General features: G+C 50.2%; 1 protein-coding gene across 5 annotated transcripts in view; it reads right to left on the reverse strand.

The window, feature by feature from the left end:
* Positions 1-20642, reverse strand: part of G3BP2 (G3BP stress granule assembly factor 2) — a 395323-nt gene that overhangs the window by 103315 nt on the left and 271366 nt on the right. For all 5 annotated transcript variants that reach the window (XM_069630575.1, XM_069630576.1, XM_069630573.1 and 2 more), the window contains one exon: positions 13071-13173. In XM_069630575.1, the coding sequence (XP_069486676.1) occupies positions 13071-13173 (103 nt within the window). The remainder of the gene's footprint in view (positions 1-13070; positions 13174-20642) is intronic.

The raw sequence follows: 20642 nt of genomic DNA on the forward strand, positions 1-20642 counted from the left end.
GATCCTCGTCGTATACCTAGTCGTCCGTACCCGTCGCTGCCGTGGAGGAGGGCTGGACGGGGCGCGACGGCTGAAAAGGAGGTGGAGGGTGAATCCTTTTCTTGGGCGGGGGAGCACCAGAAGGTCCCGGTTCAGGATCTCCCGACGGGAGAGGTTCCTCCGTCGGCAACGGTAGTCTCGTCCTTATCTCTGAACATTAGGACTGTATAGCCAACAAAATGGCCGCTGAGTTGTCTTGCGGCGCTGGCAGAGGGGAATCCGACGGGCGATCAGGGGCCCCGTCGGCACCCTCGACGATGTTGTCGTCACCTGCGTCGGGATCCATCCCGACGGGCCGGTCTTCTTCCACGCCAAGGCCGTGGCTTAAGACCTCAATCAGCTCTTCCTCCGAGGTTGAGGCCGAATCTACGACGACGCCCTGCCCCCCCTTTTTCTTCCCCGCCGGGGATTTCACGGGGGTCCTATCGATGGGCACAAAAGAGGACTCCCTCCGAGGTGGCAGGGAGACTCTGAGCCCCGAGGTCGCCACCACTGGTGTAGCCTCCACAGGCTGAGCCAGGGCCGCCGCGACAGTATCGATAGAGGGCTTGGCCGGATGGATTAAGGCCTTCACCACCTTAGGTGCGCTCACCGCCTTATCCTTGAGGGGGGGGGGTACACTGCCTCGCTCCCCCTCCGATGGGGCCTTTGAGCTCGACCGGGGCCTCTCCAGGAGCTTCGCCGGGTGCTCGCCCTTCCTCTTACCCGACCCAGAGGCGTTGGCTCGTGGCTGAAGGTGCCGGGGAGGGTGCGCCCTGCCTGGCGCCCGTAGAGCCCGACCGTTCGGCGCTCCCGGTGCCAGCGGACTCGCGGTGCTTGGCCTTGTGTTGGACCCCCGTCGCCGGGGCGTCCTCAAAGGTCTTAGAAGACCGCTCGGATTTCTTCCTCTTCTCGCCTGACGGGCTCTTCCCTTCCAGCCAGTTGGCGAGACGTTGATGGCGGTCCTTCATGGTCCGCTCCGACATATTGCCGCAAAACGCACAGTCCTTCTCCACGTGCGTCTTGTCCTCATGTAAGCAGTAGAGACCAAAGGAGTGTTCGTCCTCCTTAAAGACGTTCTGCAGCTGGCATCCAGGGCAGATCCTGAACAGCTTTCCGGGCGTCGAGCTTCCCTTCTCCTGGGCCATGTCCGGGCCTGAGAAACTTCTGGAGTCCTCCAAAAGCGTAGCTCGACGAAATCTTCACCCTTGAGGGGCGCAGACGAATCCGACACGGGTCCCCGTTGATCGGATGGCGAGTCGGTGGAGCTTGAGGCTCTTTTGACCGAAAAAACGAGGTTTTTGAGAAAAAAAAACGTGAAAAAAATAGCACTAACGCTCGAGAGCAATAGCACGAGGATCCCAACACATGAACGTGCGGTAAAAATCTGAAGATGGCTGCCAGAGGCGGTGCTTAGGTAGAGGGCAGTCATTGGCTGTGGTCAGTATGACGCAGAGACCAGTGATTGGTTATTACTACGAAAGACAGATCAGAAACGAAACTGATACTGGTTTTTTCTTTACCGAGGATTCCCAGCCTGACGACGGGGAATATTCATGAGCATGTGAATCCATGCCAGACCCCATGCTGGAGAACGAATATTATAGTGGCTGAGAGGGTACTTTGTATCGGCTCGGCGGTCTTAGGATGTGCAGACAGACTTACACATCGTTATAGTTAAACTGACCTTATATATTTACGCTGCCTATAGGATTGATCCATTTGTTGGACAAAGTCTTCCAGTTAGTACCTAAGGTGATAAGACGTTGTCGTGCCTTCTTCGGCTACTTCAATAAAAGATCGAATCATTCCAATATACGACCTGTGTACGTGGGGTATGTGTACAATAGAATTATGAGCAGTGCACTTTGGGTGACAAAGTTTTTGGGCTATTAGGCTGGGCACTTTATTTTATACTGGAAGGGGAGTTTATATATACATATTTTGCGTTGGATAATGTCAAGGTTTCTATTAAACTTGTGGTAACTCGTTCCAATTAGATATTGGCTATATTAGACGTTTTTCATGATCAGTGTTGTAACCTATGCTCGCTATAATACAGTACCTGGTTGTCTAGTGTTTTGGTATTCCTGTTGGAGGTTTCCATCTCTGACATGAAACTGTCTGCATTTTTTGTAGATCGCTACTTTGTACAACACTTGAGGACGATCTATTCCTGAGGCTGGATTGGGTCTCCAGATGAATTTCACTTAAAGCAGAGCGGCCAACTCTGTTTGGTTGCTATGGTCTTGTCTTTAGGGACAGGTATGGATTATTTTTCCTGCATACATTCAAACCCTAACTAAAAAACAATAAGTGACACCTAAGAGAGACTTGGCTATCTTTATTGGCAGGTGCTGTGACAGGGTAAACACATACTCAAGGTAAGATAGTTACGAAGGATTTTCCCTGCATGTTGGTGTTGGGAGCCAACAGAGCACTTTTACACGTGACCTTGTTATTTATGATCTACAATCACCTCAATTCTATACAATAAGATCTTACCACCCACCCCCCTTTTTCTTTGGTATCCACAATTTTGAACCTATAGGATTGAGTGTCCATTGCCGTAGTGGTTATGTACTTCATAAACAATGTTGTGGTCATGACATGATCTTCACCCATAGAATTTGGTGCAAATGGAAGTGTATGTGCATGTTAAAGTTGTTGCTCCAAATGATAACTACACTGAATGGTGATAGAGCCTATGTATCGGTTAATTTTTACAGTTGTCTGCTCCTGAAGGGGGAATTCGTGCCAAAACGCGTTGAGCTGAGTGCAAACTTTGTCCGCTTTACTGATTCTCTCCCCCCCCCCCCTCACAAGTTTGGGAGAATATTACTGAATTAACATTGGTGCTGTTCCAATAGGAAATATTGTTTCATCAATTATGATTTACTGTTGTGTGACGATTTATGTATTACAGTAAAAACTTTAGTTTATTGGCTGATTGTCTAGTTTCATTGGTGTGCACGGTACGGGAGTGTCTTCAATGGTTGACGCCGCTATTCTAGGCAGGTAAAACCTAATGTTGCAATACACTATTAGTTTTCTTTTTAGATTAGTTCAACACAGATTAGGGCAAGCAATAACATACTTGTTTACGGATGACACACAGCTAACACCAGTTAAGTACAACTTATGCCCCTTACGAAAGGAGCCATCAGCAACTTAGAAGTATAACCTAAGGCAGACTTATTCTGGACAGGGTAACAGCAAGTCAGGGGAAGTAAGACCCAATTGGTGATAGATACATGTATATACTAACAGGCACAGTACAGTGGCACCAACAGCATTACTATTGGGAAGAGGGGGACCCAGGTGAGTAAATTAACCTTCCATTGTTTGGCAAGATTGTGTGTAGTAACCCTGTGGGAGACTACAGCAGCCTTGTCCTCTTGGTAATAGGTAACCCACTGTTAGGGAGAATTCTCAGAAATAGGCCAATTCCCTTCTACCTTAGAGACCCCCAGCTCTTTTTGCTGGACTTTAGGACTTTGAACTTTTATTCTGAAGAGAGTAAGACCTTTTTCCCCCCACTCGGTTTCTCTCTTGGAGTCGGACAAACTCCATAGGCATCTTTTTATATTGTGACACAGCACCTTCAGTGCAGTGTCGCATAGTAATCCTTTGGATTTCTGCTAAGATTTAATACCTTCTCTTGAATAAGACAATGCATTACTTACCGTAAAAGCATTTCTGATGGTTGTATCTGCTTAGATTCACATGCTGTGCATAGGTCCGACATCCAGTGGTCACTGCGGAGTATTGCATTTTGTTTTTCGTAGTCGAAAAGGGACGTCGACAAGGCGTGTCTGAAACACTATCCCTATAGTGACGTGCGTTGTACCCACAATCCCTCACGCGTCGAGGTCCCTCTGTTGGTATTTTTCTGCCCTGAGGGAGCCTTCTAGACTTGAGTGAGTACAGAAAAGAGATATAAAAGGAAGTCTATGTTCCTTCCATCCGAGCGGGGAGGAAGGGTGGGCGCATGTGAATCTAAGCAGATACAACCATAAGAAATGCTTTTACGGTAAGTAATGCATTGTCTTCTGATGTTTGTTAATCTGCTTAGAATCACATGCTGTGCATAGACTAGCGAGCAGTACCCGGAGTTGGCGGTGGGTTATGAGAAGGAACAGTAGAGAAAAGATGTCTTAATACTGCCTGTCCCACCTGGGAGTCAGATCTCGAGTGTGCATCTAGACAGTAGTGTTTTGTAAAGGTGTGCACAGAACTCCAGGTAGCCGCTTTGCAGATGGACTCAAGGGGAACATTTGCAATGAATGCTATGGACACCCCCGTGCCTCGAGTAGAGTGTGCTCTTGGCTTAGAGGGCAGTTCTCTCTTAGCAAGAGTATAGCAGAGAGTGATGCATTGAACACTCCATCTAGAAATAGTGGACTTTGAAACTGCATCCCCTTCTCTTCCTCTGATTAGTCTTCCTCAGTGGTCTGGTTCTTTCCATGTAGAACATGACCGCTCTGCGCACATCTAGTGTGTGCAGACTTTTTTCTCCCAAGTTGGAAGGATTTTGAAAGAAAGTTGGCAGTTCTATAGACTGGTTTACGTGGAATTTCGAGATGAATTTCGGAGCAAACCTTGGGTGCGTGCGTAGAACCACCTTATCTCTGTGAACTGTAACGAAGGGGTCTAAAACAGAAAGGGCCTGTAGTTCACTTACTCTCCTGATGGAGGTGATAGCTATTAGAAAAGCAGTCTTAAGAGTGAGGCTTTGTGCATGGGTTCGAATGGTGAGCCCATGAGTCTGGTAAGTACCACGTTAAGGTCCCATCCGGAAGCTGGGTCAGCTATCGGGGGTGTATTCTCTTTACTCCCTCCATGAAGGCCTTTATAACAGGGATCTTCCACCACGACACCGAATTGGGAAGTGGTGTATGCAGAAAGTGCCGCTAGGTGGACTTTAATGGAATTGAACACTAGACCTGAATCCAATAAGTGGGTCAGGTATAGAACAATATGTGTGGGAGAGCAGTCAATCGGGTTGATGCTTTTTCCTCTACACCAGATGACAAATCTCTTCCACTTGCTAGAATAGCAGTGGCGAGTGTTAGGTTTTCTGGCTTCCCTGAGGATGTCCATGCATCTCTGCGGGAGCTGTAGATGTCCAAATTCTATGATCTCAGGAGCCAAGCTGCTAAGTTCATGTTCTGGGGGCATGGATGTAGAGTCCTGCCCTTGTCTTGTGACAGCATGTTGTACGGGCAGGGGAGTTTCACTGGGGGAGATAGAGACATCTCCATCAAGTGAGCGAACCATGGCTGTCGGGCCCACATTGGGGCCACCAGTATCATGGTCACTTGTTCCTGGTGCATCTTGTGCACCACGTTGAGAAGGGGAGTCGGGGGGGGGGGGGGGAAGCGTAAACAAATTTCCCTGACCATTGCATCGACAGACCGTTCCCCTTGGATTGGTTCTGGGGGTACCTGGAGGCGTAACTTTGGCATTGTGAGTTCTCCAGGGTTGCGAACAGGTCTATTTCTGGGAATCCCCATTGTGTGAAGACGTCGAAGACGATGTCTTCCTGCAGTCGCCATTCGTACTCTTCGGGCAGGGGGAAATCTCTGCTGAGTTTGTCTGCCAGCAGATTGAGTTCCCCTGGTACATGTTGTGACAGTAGGAACATGTTTTGTTTGAGAGCCCACTTCCATATATTTTGGGCCAGTTTGGACAGTCCTGGAGAGTGGGTGCCCCCCTGCTTGTTGATGTAGTACATGGCTGTGGTGCTGTCTGTAAGGACCATCACAGTCTTGCCTTGTAGGTGTTCCTGGAAGGCTTTTAGCGCCTTGAACACAGCTAGTAGCTCCAGTAGATTTATGTGTTTGGATGCTACGTTCGGAGTCCACACTCCGTGAGCAGTCTGATGGGATAGGTGAGCCCCCCATCATATGAGGGATGCGTCTGTGGTTAGAGTGGCTTCCGCCGCGGGTGTGGCAAAGGGTTTCCCTCTTTCCAGGTTTTCCTTTGTCCACCACCGTAGCGAGAGAACCAAGGCCTGCGAGACCACCACTAGATCGTCCCATAGTCCGCTGGCCTGACACCACTGGCTGTTGAGCCACTCTTGCATAGGGCGCAGGCGCGCGTGAGGTACCTAATAAATACACAACGCCATCATGCCTAGCAAGCTCATTGCTTTGCGTACCGTCACCTCTCCACCGGTCACATATTGAGGGATCTGAAACAGCATGTTTTGGACCCTCTCGTTGGAGAGGAAGACGAGGCCGTCCTTTGTTTGAATTAGAGCCCCTAGGAATTGTTTGATTTGGCTGGGGTCTAGGCTGGACTTCTTTTCGTTGATGGAGAAGCCCAACTGGAACAAAAGGTCTACAGTCTTTTGGGTATTGGAGAAGCATGTTTCGTAAGAATCCCCTGTTATGAGCCAGTCGTCGAGGTAAGGGTAAACTGGGATGGACAACCTGCGCAGGTGGGCCGCTGCCACTACCTTCGTGAATACCCTTGGTGCCGATGCTATGCCGAAGGGTAGCACTCTGAACTGGTAGTGTTTGCCCTCTATCATGAACCTGAGGTATCTTCTGTGCGCTGGCAACATTACAATATGAAAGTATGCATCTTTCATGTCCAGTGTTGTCATGTAATCTCCCTGTGATAGCAGTGGTATCACTTCCTGTAAGGTCACCATACGAAACTTCTGGGGTTTGACAAACTTGTTCGCTGGGCGCAGATCTAATACAGGGCGCATGGTTAGATCCTTTTTGGGTACAAGGAAGTACACTGAATAAATACCTTCCGTTACCTGAGATAGAGGCACAACCTCTATGGCTCCTTTTTCCAGCAGTTCTACTTCTTGGAGAAGGATGGCAAGGTGTTCTGGTGTCATGCGTCGTCCCCTCGGGGGTGTGTATGTTGGGGAACCGTTGAATTCGATGCAGTATCCGTGGGCTACGGTGGAAAGTACCCAGCGGTCTGACGTTATTCCCTCCCATGCTGGAAGAAAGGATGTTATCCGGCCCCCGACCGGTGTTGCATGGGAGGGGACGCGAATCTTCGCGTCACTTGGTGTTGTTGGGGGCTTGGGAGCCTCTGGGGTGGACCCCCGACCTCTCCCTTTGCCACGGCGCTGGCCTCTTTGGCTGTACTGCCCACTATTGGTCTGGTAATTGGTGGCAGGGTACTGTTGCTGCTGATTCTGCTGTTGGCGTTGGCCACGAAAAAAGTGTTTGTTGCCATAGCCGCGTCTGGTAGTGGGCTTAGAGATCTGGTCAAGAGTTTTGATAGTATCAAACTCTTTTTTAGCCATCTCCAGAGCCTCATCCACCGCTTTCCCAAAGAGGTTTGAGTCTTCAATAGGTTTATTTATTAAAGACGCCTGTGTCTCCGGTTTGAACCTTGAGTTGCGCAGCCATACATGGCGTTTTAGGAGTATTCCCTGAACCAGGGAACGTCCCGCTGTCTCTGCAGCATCCAGAGAGTTCTTTACAATGCTCTGGTTGACCTGGGTTCCTTCGCCAATAGTTGATAGCAGGCGTGTACGTAGTGGTTCCGGCGCTTCTTCGGCATCTTTGCGCAGTTTGGCCCACTGCGCGTCCGCGTAGCTAGCTAGCAAAGAATTGTTGTTCGCAATTCTTGCCGAAAAGGCAGCCGAGGATGTGACTCTTTGCAAGGGCATATAACCTCTTGCCCTCCTTGTCAGGTGGTGCCTCGCTGGTGGACAGCGGCACCCCTGCCCTCTTCCTTGTATTAGTTACTACAAGGGAGTCCGGAATAGAATGTCCCCCGATGTACATGGGGTCTGAGGGTGAAGGAGTGAAAAGTTTTTCAATTCTTGGATTAACTCCTCTGATTAGTGCGGGTGTGGATAGCGAAGGGATGATTCTTCTCTTCACTGAAGCGAGGAGGGGAATGGTCTGGCTGACCGGGGGTTTCTCCTAAATTACTCTTTCCACAAAGTCTATTTCAGCAGAGATCTCCCCAGTGTCCAGTTCGAAATGTGCTGCTGCTCTGCGCAACAGGGCATTGAATGTGGGCTGATCGTCAATGGGAGACGTGTTTCTAACGGGTGAATTGTCAGGAGGATTTAGGTTCAGGACATCAGTGTCCGAATATACTGATGGGGATTGCCAGGGATGAGAAGGTCCTTCTTCTGGATTTTCTCCGAAGCCTTCTCCTACCATGTCTGGGCTGTCTTCCAGACCTTCCTCCTGGTTCTGTCCCTCTTCCTCGTCCACAAATTCATCCTCCTCCTCCAAGTATTGTTCCTCACCGGTGAGGTCATACACATTATGGAAATCTGAGGCTGTGTCCTGCTGGGGATTGAATAGTCTCGGATGTTTGGCCCTGGGGTCCTCCTGAGGCCCTTCTCTTGTTCTCTTGGGAGTAGGAGGGTCCTGGGTCTTCATAAACCTCTCCATGCAGAGATGGAGCCTTTCCATGGTCTCATGGGGTACCCCTGAGCGGTCTAGCGGGGGAAAATTAGTGTCTTCTAGCTGAAAACGGCTCGACCTCTCCCATAACGTCGAGGAAAGTGTCCCGTCGCCTTCCGAAAAGCCTTCCGGTGTGCTGGGGGTCCCCCCCCGACTGAAGGGGGTAGTCCCTGTCTGTCTTCGGGCTTTTTCGGCATGTCTTTCGACCTTTGCGTAGCGCTCGACTTGTCTTTCGGTGTACGCTTCTGGGCGTCGGCTACAACGATCTTCGCCAAGCTCTCTGCGACTCGTTTGTCAGTGGAGGGCTGCGGTTTCGACGTTACGGGTGTCGATTGTTCTACGGCGGCGTGCGCTCTTTGCTGGTGCGCGGCGGCCGATGGTTTGGGGGCGGCGCCCTTATTTGCCGAAAGCCCAGTCGCTGGTCGCGGCTGCGGTTGCGAGAGGGGCTTCGAAACTGAACGGTCCGAGGAGGCCGCCGGTGGAACCTGCGTCTCCTTGGGCGCTGATGCTTTCTTCGTCTTTGACGAAGAAGAGCCGTGGGTTGTGTGCTTGTGTGGTATCGTGTGCGTCAGTGTCGCCGGGGTGTTCATCCCCATAAGCAGGGCGTGAGCCGAGCCCGTCGGGGCCGGGGACAGATGACGAAGAGCGCAAGCGCTCTTTAGAGGGGTCTACGACTTCCGTAGCGGAGGTCGTGTTATCACGTTCCTCATCACTGTCGGTGGTAGCAGCGGCGGGTGAAGAATCGGCCTTCGACATAGGGTAGGCCGCCCACCTCTTGACCCTAGAGTCTTTTAGAGTCTTTGCCTTAAGAAGCCGACAAGCCGTGCAACCCTCTGATCGAGGGGCAAGCAGCGGTTACACCGTGAATGCTTGTCCTTCCAAGTAAACTTGCCCTTGCAACGCGGGCAAAACCTAAAGGGTGTCCTCTCCATAGCCGAGGCAATAAATCGTGATAACGACCCCAAGGGAAAGGAAGGGGGAAAAGGAAAGGCATTCTCAGAAAAGAACCAGAGATGTCCCACGACCCCACTCTCCCTACTGTATTTGGCCTGCGAGGCCAGGCCACGTGTTCGGCAAAAACGAAGGATCTCCTCCGCTTGTCCCCTCCGTCGAAGATCTTGCTCGGCGGAGACAGCTTCACAACTGCGGAGGATCGATGTGTTATATATTAAATAGGAAAACGACCAAAGGTCGAGGAGATGATCTGCAATGTCTCTCGAGGAGCTCCGCGTAAAGGCAACCAGTAGCTGGGTGGAAAAAAACAATCTGAGGGACCTCGACGCGTGAGGGATTGTGGGTACAACACACGTCACTATAGGGATAGTGTTTCAGACACGCCTTGTCGACGTCCCTTTTCGACTACGAAAAACAAAATGCAATACTCCGCAGTGACCACTGGATGTGGGACCTATGCACAGCATGTGATTCTAAGCAGATTAACAAAAATCAGAACTACTGTTTCCAAGAGCAGTGAAGTGAAATTGACTTTACTTACATTTGTAACTTTCTAGACCCAGCACACACCATCTTACAATAGGGTGCTGGAGGGGTTACCCTAGTATCCCCTTGGTCTAGTTTCTCATGTAACATTTTTATGTTACACATTCTACAATTAATGGCTGGTGGCAGTGGTTCACTTTTTCTACTATTGAGTGTTTCTACCGCAGGCAGCAATTGCAGCCGCAGTAAAGCACCCATGGGTGCCCATTTTGTCAAAATGGCCCTGGTCTTTTTTCTCCATCTCTTGGTGGAAATTTTCTTGTGATTTACTCTGTACGCCAAACCAGGTTTGGTCCCTTTGTTCGTTTGGTCTTTGGCGGGATTCACTGGTGAAGCCTGTCTGGCTCCAGCGTGTCTGGCAGGGAAGGAAGCGTGAATGGTGCCTAAAACTCCCTGTGCTTAGTCTCCTTGGTTACAGGAATGCACCCAAAGGGGATTGGCCAGCTGTCTGTCCTTGGAGGACAGCCACCCTGCTGTCTGTGTGACAGCTAGGCTGTGCATAAATGGGAGAACCCTGCATAAAAGGAGAGGCTTCTTGAACTAAAGACAGTCGGCCACTGGGCGACGCATCTGAAGGAATCGTGAAGAGAAGCTTGCTGCATCCTCCTGGATGGTCCCAAGCGGGTGGCAGCAGGGCGGGAGTGGGTGGAAGGAGAGATTTTTTTAATCCAGGAGTCAAAGGATTATAAGGCTGTTACCCTTGCATTACTGAACGTAATTGTGAAGGTAACTATTGGTTTTTACTACCCAAGCATAGGTGTGACCTATACCGGAGGTGTATGAAAAGGTTTTGACTTCCCCAGGGCTATTAGGTGTTCCAAATAAGGTTTATGCTTTGGTCTGTGCACCTTCAAACAGTGTTGTGATAATTGTGATTACATATAATGTGTGATTGTTCTTATTTACCCTAGATTTATCTGGGTCTACTTGTATATAAAAGAAACCATTTATTTTTACTATAGTGTTTTTTGGACCATTTGTATTACAATTTCATTTGTACCGATTCTACAGCGCTCTCTTTCCCCTAAAATAAGCCCGACTACTTTGTCTGCGCTACCATTAACTCAGGTGGTACATCCTTATACTAAGAGATGAGTCTTGTACTGCCTCAGTTGAATGGTTTTACTAAGCCCTTGGACTTTAGAAAAACTGACGTAATAGTTACCAAGGATTTCTTAGGGAACCTACCCAACAATGATTTCCCCTTATGCTCCTTCACAGCTTTTCCGGTCATCGATTGACACTTTGAACAGGATGAGGTCTTGTGCTCCACACCGAGGCAGCACAAGCATACTCGATACAGATCAGTCAGCGACATGTTGGCATAACAGTCTTGACACTTTTTAAACCCGTCTTTGGGCTAGTCTGTCAGACATTTTCGGAAATTTCTGAAACATGCCGTAGTTATTGAAGCATACGCTTACTCAGAAAAACAGAGCTGAAGAATTGTCGCTATGCATGCTATATATGCCTGCGATGACATCACCCTAGAGACAGAGGCCCTTGAGGGACATCGAGTCAACTGCATCGTCCCACAGCACTGTTTGTCCAACATTAATTTTTTCTGAAGCTGAATATTGGAGATATCAAAGATGAGGAACATGTGGGAGTACACAATCCATTCGAAAGGGGATACACATTGCATTTCCCCCCCGCCCTAGCACTTAACATAAGGAGGGGGGTGCTAGCTCACTTATACAAAATGTTAAGGGGATGAAAATCCCTCTACTACTTGGGAACATTAGTTCAGCCAAGTGCATGAAAAAAATTGAGCAGAAGCCCAAATGTTATAAGGACACACAGAAAAAGAGTAAAAGACTAGGAGAGCGGTGAAAGTTAAAAAAAAAATAAAAAAAATATAAAAGATTAAAAACTCCTACTCACCTAAGGGCAAGGTAAAATCATTACAAAGTCCAAGCAAATGTTTCTGGAGTTAACACAGGTCAGGAAGATTAATCATATATGTGAAAATCTTACCCAACACCCATCGCGCCCCTGAACCCCCAAACCACCCATCGCGCCCCTGAACCCCCAAACCACCCATCGCGCCCCTGAACCCCCAAACCACCCATCGCGCCCCTGAACCCCCAAACCACCCATCGCGCCCCTGAACCCCCAAACCACCCATCGCGCCCCTGAACCCCCAAACCACCCATCGCGCCCCTGAACCCCCAAACCACCCATCGCGCCCCTGAACCCCCAAACCACCCATCGCGCCCCTGAACCCCCAAACCACCCATCGCGCCCCTGAACCCCCAAACCACCCATCGCGCCCCTGAACCCCCAAACCACCCATCGCGCCCCCTGAACCCCCAAACCACCCATCGCGCCCCCTGAACCCCCAAACCACCCATCGCGCCCCCTGAACCCCCAAACCACCCATCGCGCCCCCTGAACCCCCAAACCACCCATCGCGCCCCTGAACCCCCAAACCACCCATCGCGCCCCTGAACCCCCAAACCACCCATCGCGCCCCTGAACCCCCAAACCACCCATCGCGCCCCTGAACCCCCAAACCACCCATCGCGCCCCCTGAACCCCCAAACCACCCATCGCGCCCCCTGAACCCCCAAACCACCCATCGCGCCCCCTGAACCCCCAAACCACCCATCGCGCCCCCTGAACCCCCAAACCACCCATCGCGCCCCCTGAACCCCCAAACCACCCATCGCGCCCCCTGAACCCCCAAACCACCCATCGCGCCCCCTGAACCCCCAAACCACCCATCGCGCCCCCTGAACCCCCAAACCACCCATCGCGCCCGCTGAACCCCCAAACCACCCATCGCGCCCCCTGAACCCCCAAACCACCCATCGCGCCCCCTGAACCCCCAAACCACCCATCGCGCCCCTGAACCCCCAAACCACCCATCGCGCCCCTGAACCCCCAAACCACCCATCGCGCCCCTGAACCCCCAAACCACCCATCGCGCCCCTGAACCCCAAACCACCCATCCACATCAACGCACCATCTGGTAAGTCATAAACCGCCAAATCCAGATAGATGTCAAACTCGAAACATTTTCACTCTATTTGCATATGCCCATTGGACCTTGCATCTTGCAGGAATGGGATTACTTGGAATCTTGTTTTGAATTAACAAGGATCAGAAGACTTAAAAGAAAATATAACATTTGATGCTACTACTCACGACACAGGATGTGGATCATAGAAGGGGCTGTTTCGATTTTCTTGCATAGCATCAGGAGACTGATGTATTTCTTCTTGCTCTTCCTCCACCTCTTCCTCGGATTCTGAGCGGAACAAAACATCAATTGGCAAATAACTTAGACTAAGGGCACTTAAACTTGCAGAAAAAAAGAATCACAACGAAGACTGTCCAAAGATGTAAACAATTACTAAGCAGTTCTGTAATTTAAATAGTTAAGCACATGCAAAGAAAATGCATTAAACATTCCTTAAAGCAGCAGGCTTCAAAACTTGCACTCCCAACTGAATAGTACTATGATGCTGTGTGCATGACGCAAATGGATGGGGCGAGTCTTTATGGGAGTTTTCCTAAAGTCCACTGAAGCCAAGACTTCATAAAACTATTCCAATGGTATACAGGTCCCCAACTCTTAGTATCACTCTGTACTACTCATGGAACCTTGGTAGAGTTTAAGAGCAGTCCGGTTTATCCTAAGAGGAAGATGTAAGCTGTAGCTAAGTACACGGAACACAGTTGGTAACGTAATTCAAGAAACACATACACCAATACATTTATAAAAATGTTATATTTACAAAAGACGTTTTACAATACTTCGCACATTAAACCTAAACACATGAGATTACTTGTAGATACTTTTCAAAAGCCAGTGCTTAGTTTGTAGTTGCTTGCGGTTACAATTGTTACAGCGTACAACGCCAATGACAATTCTACCGTTTATCGATACAACTGTGCAATCGAGTGAAGAACTATGGTAATTTTATTTAATTATCAAAACCACATATGAAAGTATTTTGGGGAGGAAAATTGTTGGTTCGTCATGCAGTAGCAGACCTGAAGATTCTAAAGACTGCTTAGGAACAAACTAGTGCTTTTAAAATGCCAACTCCTAACCAGCAGCAAAAATCAGTTTGGAGAGGGATCAAAGTCTTACGAAGCAGGGAAACAACAAAGGCTCCGAGGATACATCCAGGCTCTACAAAATGATACTTGAAGACTTGTGGGGGACCCTGTTAAAGGACTCGTAAAAGGGACACAAGCAGCCAGCTTGGGTCAGAGGCAAGAGTGGACAGGTTAGGCAAAATTGTGTGCAGTATCCTTAGGAGGACTGCAGCAACCTTGACCTCCTGGCAATAGGAGCCCAACCATTGGTTTAAGTCTGTACTACACAGGTTGGTAGTGTGGCTGAGCAGCCAGGCTCATCTCAAGAGGGGCGATTTATTTATTTTTACATTTATATAGCGCACATGCAGCCCTAGGGCATTGCAGCGCTGTTACTTGTAGTTCTACTTAGTTACATTACAATACAGGGATCAGTAAAAGTACAATATGCATTTAGGCAAGAAAGTACATTACAATATGCATTCAGGCATGTGGGTGTTGAATAGCTGAGGTATGACGCAGTCAATGTGAGCAGTAGGGTTGTAACAGTTTCACAGGGACACATTCAAATAAACACTCAAGGTTTCTTGATTAAACAATTTTTAACAGTCCGTTACATAACCCCTTCTTCAGAAGGGAGCAAAACATAACAATTACAATACTTCAAAAGACACTTTCTCTAAATCCGACAATAACCCATTGGGATGGCACAGACACTTCAGGTGACCAGATGGTGTGACCTTAACGATGACTGTCCAAGAGATCTAGTGTAGCGGGTGACGATTAACTTTCCAGATGAACTTTGATGGAGGCATGGGCCAGTCCTGCTTTGGCCAATGACAGCAAATACAATAGTACCTGCGGAGCCGTGACTCGTAGAAGGTCGATCTGTGCACGGCACCAAACGGTGAACCTCTTCCATTTATATCCGTAGCATTTCAGAGTAGACGATGCTCTGCCTTTGGCAAGCACCTCCTTGCAGTCTGCTGGGAGATTGTAGCCCCCAAACTCTAACGCTGCAGGAGCCAGGCCTTCAGGCTCAGCGATCCCGAGTTGTGGTGCAGAAATGCGCCTCCTTCCATGGCGAGAAGATCTGCGACCACCGGAAGCTTGACTGGAGGGGATGCGGACATGCTGAGAAGGTCCGGGTACCAGATTTGTCACGACCACGCCAGTGCAACGAGAATCATCCAGCGCCGGGACCGTCCGAGTTGATGAGTTGAAGAAGCAACGGCAACGGAGGGAACGCATACAGAAACAGGGCGTCCCAAGGGAATGACAATGTGTCCCCCATGCTCCCCGGCTGTGGAAACCTGCTGGTGAACCTCCGGAACTTGGTGATCATAGCAGTCGCAAACAGATCGATCTGGGGATTGCCCCATCTGCGGAATAGGTGATCCACTTGGTCCTGCCGAAGGTCACACTTGTGGCAAGAGAGCAACTCCCTGGAGAGTCGGCGACTGTTCTTTATTCCTGCCAGATGAAAAGGAATGAGGAACATCCCCTGGGCGACAGCACAATGCCATAGGTCTTGCACTTCTTTGGAGAGCGCCGGGGATTTGGTGCCCCCCACTTCCTGATGGTAAACATTGTGGTGCTATTGTCCGTGAAGACCTGCACCACCTTGCCCTTGAGCGACGGGAGGAAGGACTTGAGGGGCCCAAAACACTGCCGGCAGCTCCAACACTATGTTCAACGTTTTCTCCTGGCAGCCACATGCCTAATGCGAGAACATGTCTGGTGTGAGCTCCCCATCCTTCCAGGGAGGCATCCGTCTTGGCCATCTCCTGGTGAGGTAGGGTCTGGAAATCCACGCCTCCGGACAGATGAGCGCAAACTCTCCACCGCCTCATCGCTAGACAGAAGCTCTCGTCGAGCATGATCTTGTCCTGGAAGCTTCCCGACACTTGTATCCAACAGTCGTCGAGGAACTCCTGTAGTGGGCGCATCCGTACCCTGCATTGTCGGATGAGGTACAGAGGCTGGAGGGTCCTCACCATAGAGACCTGCAGTGCCAACAGCCATTGCACCTTGTCCAAGATGGCCGTAATCCTTTCCTCAGATGACAACGCCAAGCAAGACTTTAGTCTGGATCCCAGAAACAGCGCGTCCTGTGATGAAGTCAAGCAGGACTTTGCATAGTTCCCTGAGAACCCCAGCAGCAGATCGACAATGTCCTTTGAACAGGCCCGGATGAGCCAGTCGTCCAAGTAAGCGTAGATGTGGATCCCCTGCAGCTGCAGCTATGCCGGAGCCAGGCACTTGGTGAAAACCCTTGGCGCTGACTTCAATCCGAAGGGAGGGTCCTTGAATTAATAGTGCTTCCCTTGAAATGTTCCTTGTGAATGGGGATGTGGAAGTATGCACCCTCCAAGTCCAGCGACGACAGAAAGACTCCCTCTTCGAGCTGCCCGAGCACGTGCTGAAGAGTGACCATCTGGAACTTTTGGGACTTTATGCATTTGTTCAGTCAATGTAGGTCGAGGATGGACCTCCATCCTCCGGTCTTCTTTCTCACGAGGAAGTACCCAGAGTACACTCCAGAGCCTGTTTTGGGACAAGCTCCTATCACGCCTTCTCTCAATATGGCCCGCACCTCCAGTAGCAGCTGAGGGGCGTGGTTTTCTTGCCGGGCCCCCAGTGGTATACGGGGACACTTCCGTTGAAATTCCAGGGTGTGTCCGTGGGCAAGAGCATCCAGCACACAGCGAACGGTGGAGAAGGTCTTCCACACGCTGTTGAAGTTCACCAGCTGGTCTCCCACCGAGGTACATGGGCGGGGGCCGGACGCCACGGTTGGTTCAATCATGCTTGGACATCGAAGGGCCGCCTTGGGGACCCTGGCGACGTCCTCCTAAGGCTTTGGAGTGGCCTCTGTTGGTTTCCTGGGCCGAAGAGCGCAAGGGTTTGTGGTAAGAAGAGGAACCCTGCCGAAACCCTTGGAAGATCCTTGGGACTTGTTGCCCGACGGCCGAAAGGACAGCCTGCGTTGCTGAGTAGTGCCCAAAGCATGTGCTGTCTTGTCTCCATGTCCATCTTTATGGCCTGTAGAGACTCATCCACAGCCTTTCTGAACGAAATTGTCCCTGAAGGGCGTGCAACACATTCGACTGAACGTCCTGACGAAAGTTGGTGGCCTTGAGCCAGCCACAACGAAGGCAAATGCAGTTGCCCATTTGGCAGAACCCTGCATTGGCACTATCCGTGGCCACTGTGATGGCATGTTCTGACACTTTGCCTTCCTGCAGAATTTCCAGTGCTTCCGACCTTTTGTCGTTGGGGAGGAATTCCAGGATGGGAGCGTTCTTGAACAACAGCTCCTGGTCGAAGCGTGCCACTATGCTATGGCGAGGGCATTGGCGGCCTTTATGGTCGTTGCCACAAAATAGATGACCCGTCCTTCCCATGGCATCCAACTTCTTGCCCTCGCTGTCCGGAGGGGTGGATGCTGCCGAGGAAGAATCGTCAGAGGACTTCTTGGCTGCCTCCGACACGAGATTCTGGAGACAGTTGGGCCCGCAAGCACTTGGGCGCAGAGTCCGGCACCCTGTACTAATTCTCAAGGCGATCCCTCTTCGCTGGGGCCGTAGAAGGGTTCTTCATGGGAGACAAACCCTCGTCCCAAATGTCATCCAAGAGTGGTACCGAGAGGATGTCTCTTCCGCCTCGCAGCGCCGATATAAGAATCCCTCCTCTTCTGGAGCAAGATGGAAGAATTCCAAAGCTCTGGAGATCGCGTGGAACGGGCCCATCAAGTCCGGCGGGGAATATCTGGGAGGGAGTGACGGAATGTCCCCCATCCCACTGTCGTCGACGTGCCCTTGCCAGTCGTGTCAGGATCCGTCTCATCCCTTGGGGTGTCTGAAGGTGGTAAAGGGTGTACTCTTCTTGGCAGGACACTCGCCCCGTCGCCAGGGGGGGAGTCGGCTTGTGCCGCAGGATGGTTTGCTGGCACGATAGGCATCCTTGTCTGCATCTCCGAGACCAGAGCATACAGTGCAGAGAGAATGTTCACCAAGAGGTCTCTAGGGGGGCGCTGAGGTGGAGTGGAGGTGCCCGCTAGGGTGGAGGCGGAATAGGCAGCTCAGGCACCAGCTGGGAGCCCAGGCCCTCCTCGCCATGCAGCTCTTTGGCGGCACCTTCGCCGTAGTCACCCATATCTTCACGCTCGTCATAGGGCTCCTCCTCAGAGGCCATACCTGTACCCTGGATGATCACCGGGCCTCCTCCCCACCCCCACACGCGATGGACTGCTATGACCTTCTTGCTCAGGAGGGGCGATATCTTTATCACCGAGACTTGGCTCAGAGAGACACCTGGCCCAGCCATTGCTCAAGCCCTCCCTGAAAAGTATGCCATAGTACATGTGGACCGTGTAGTCCCCCTCCCCCCCCACCCTGGGGGTGGGGTAGCTCTCAATTACAAAACCAAATACAGAACCACCAGCTTTGCCCAAGCACTCCCTAAAAATGGAATGCATTCTTACTCATATCTATTTCCTCTACTCAGACTCACAGTCTTACTGGTATAACGTCCTTCTGGGAGTGATACCGGATTCTACACCGATTTCCCTGCATTTTTATTAGAACTGCTTGTGCAGTAACCGGATCTAATCACTTTGGGATTTCAGTTTACCCATGCATCAGATATCGGCGAAATCCATCACTACGTTTTTTTGCATTTATGGTCGCCCTAGGCTTCTACCAAGGGGTTTCGACCTCTACCCATAACTGGAAAAACACTGGATCTCATCTTCTCCCCTGCTACACTTAATATAGCTACTCCAGTTCCTATACTTAAGACAGACCACTTAATGGTCCCTTTTTCCATTGTTTTGCAAAGCCCTCCCATTGTGCCTAGGAAACCTGCTGTTCCCAAACACAGCTGGACTCGGGTGGCAAAACCTGAGCTAATCTGCTCACTGCAAACCCAGTGCAGCAGCGCTGGAACATGCTCCTTATCTACATTGGAGGCAGCTTTTCTGACTACAGCCGATATGCTAGCTCCGATTAAACTGTGCAAACAGTGCAATCGCCCACCCAAACCATGGTTTTCCTTGGGCCTAAAAGAAAGCAAACTTTGCTGTAGGCAAGCCGAAAGGAAATGGCACCAAAGTTACTCGCCTGAATGCAATCGGCTCCATCTCAATATGCGTGCTGCATATTATATCGATATAGTTAATGCTATACAAACCTACTTTGGTCAGTCGGTAGAGAAGGCTATTAATGAACCTAAAGCCCTTTTTGACCTTGTCCAATCTCTGTCCACCCCTAAAACTGGACATAATACTGCTCCCCCTTCTCAGGAGCTTTGCAACTCCATCTCTACTTTCTTTGTGGAAAAAATAGCAACTATCTGTGACAATATAAAAGCTGACTCAGCTAATCACAAAGGCCCTGGACGTTTCCACACATCCTCCGACAGGCTCTTAGTCCACCTTCACCCATTTCTCCAACTCTGATGTTCTGTCCGCTATTTTTAAACTCAAATCTGCTTCCCCTGATGACGCCATACCCCCGGCTCTTCTGCAGGAATCAGCGCATGATATAATTAACTTAATCACTTCTGCTGTCAACACTTCTTTCACAACAGGAGCTATACCAGCCCCCCTTAACCAAGCTCTAATTATTCCTCTGTGGAAGCCGCCCTCACTCGATCCCTTGGTATTGGCCAACTACCATTAGATTTCTCTTCTCCCATTCTTAATGAAAGTCTTGGAGGCGGTGGGATCTCCTTTCGGCCTTCCTGGAATCCTCTCACTTTCTTGACCCCTTTCCAATCAGGTTGTCGGCCTGGTAGAAGCATTGAATATGTATTAAATTTAGTTATGGACGACCTGATGTGTCTGGCTGACCAGAGCGGTGTTGGAGCAGTCTTGTTATTAGATCTCAGCTGCCTTCGACACCGACCATGCTCTTATCTCCCGGCTCTCTGAGGCTGGGATTGATGGCCAAGTGTTGAAATGGTTTATCGCGTTCCTGGCGGATCACTCGCAATCAGTATGTCTTGCCCCTTTCCGTTCCACCCTGGTTCATTAATCTTGTGGCGTTCCTCAGGGATCAGCTCTATCCCCCATTCTATTTAATATCTACAAAAGATACCTTTTGCTCCTCATTGCCTCACATGGGTCCCGCTTTTACTCCTACACCGATGACGCCCAGATTCTGGTCCGTCTGGACCTAACAAACTGAAACGGCATCTTGCCTCAGGCACCGTTTTGAGGACTTGGGTAGATGGATGTCACAAAACTGGCTGAAACTTAACAGTAGCAAAACCGAGGTTCTCGTTGTAGGCACATCTAATCCACAACTCTTCCGTAATGCAGAGTTTTGGCCTCCCTCAGTCCTCTTCCGCTAGCGGTATCATCGGTACATAACCTTAGCGTATGGATCTCTGCTACACTGACTATGGACGCACAAGTCAGTGGGGTATGGAAATCCGCCCATTTCAAACTCTGGATCCTTTCGAAAGGTTGTCCCTCTTATTCCAACCGCTAACCAGGCTCCCGTGGTCGCGGCCTTGGTGCCGAGTGTGCTGGATTACTGTAATTTTCTCTATCTGGCGCAACCCGCCTATCTGATTGGACAGCATCAGCTTCTACAGAATGCTTCTGCCAGATCCATTATTCATCCCCTTTTGGCAACCACATGACCCCTCTGCTGCGCAAGCTGC

The sequence above is a fragment of the Ambystoma mexicanum genome, chromosome 6q (genome assembly GCF_040938575.1).
Source record: "Ambystoma mexicanum isolate Mex_15411 chromosome 6q, UKY_AmexF1_1, whole genome shotgun sequence".
Taxonomy (NCBI): domain Eukaryota; kingdom Metazoa; phylum Chordata; class Amphibia; order Caudata; family Ambystomatidae; genus Ambystoma; species Ambystoma mexicanum.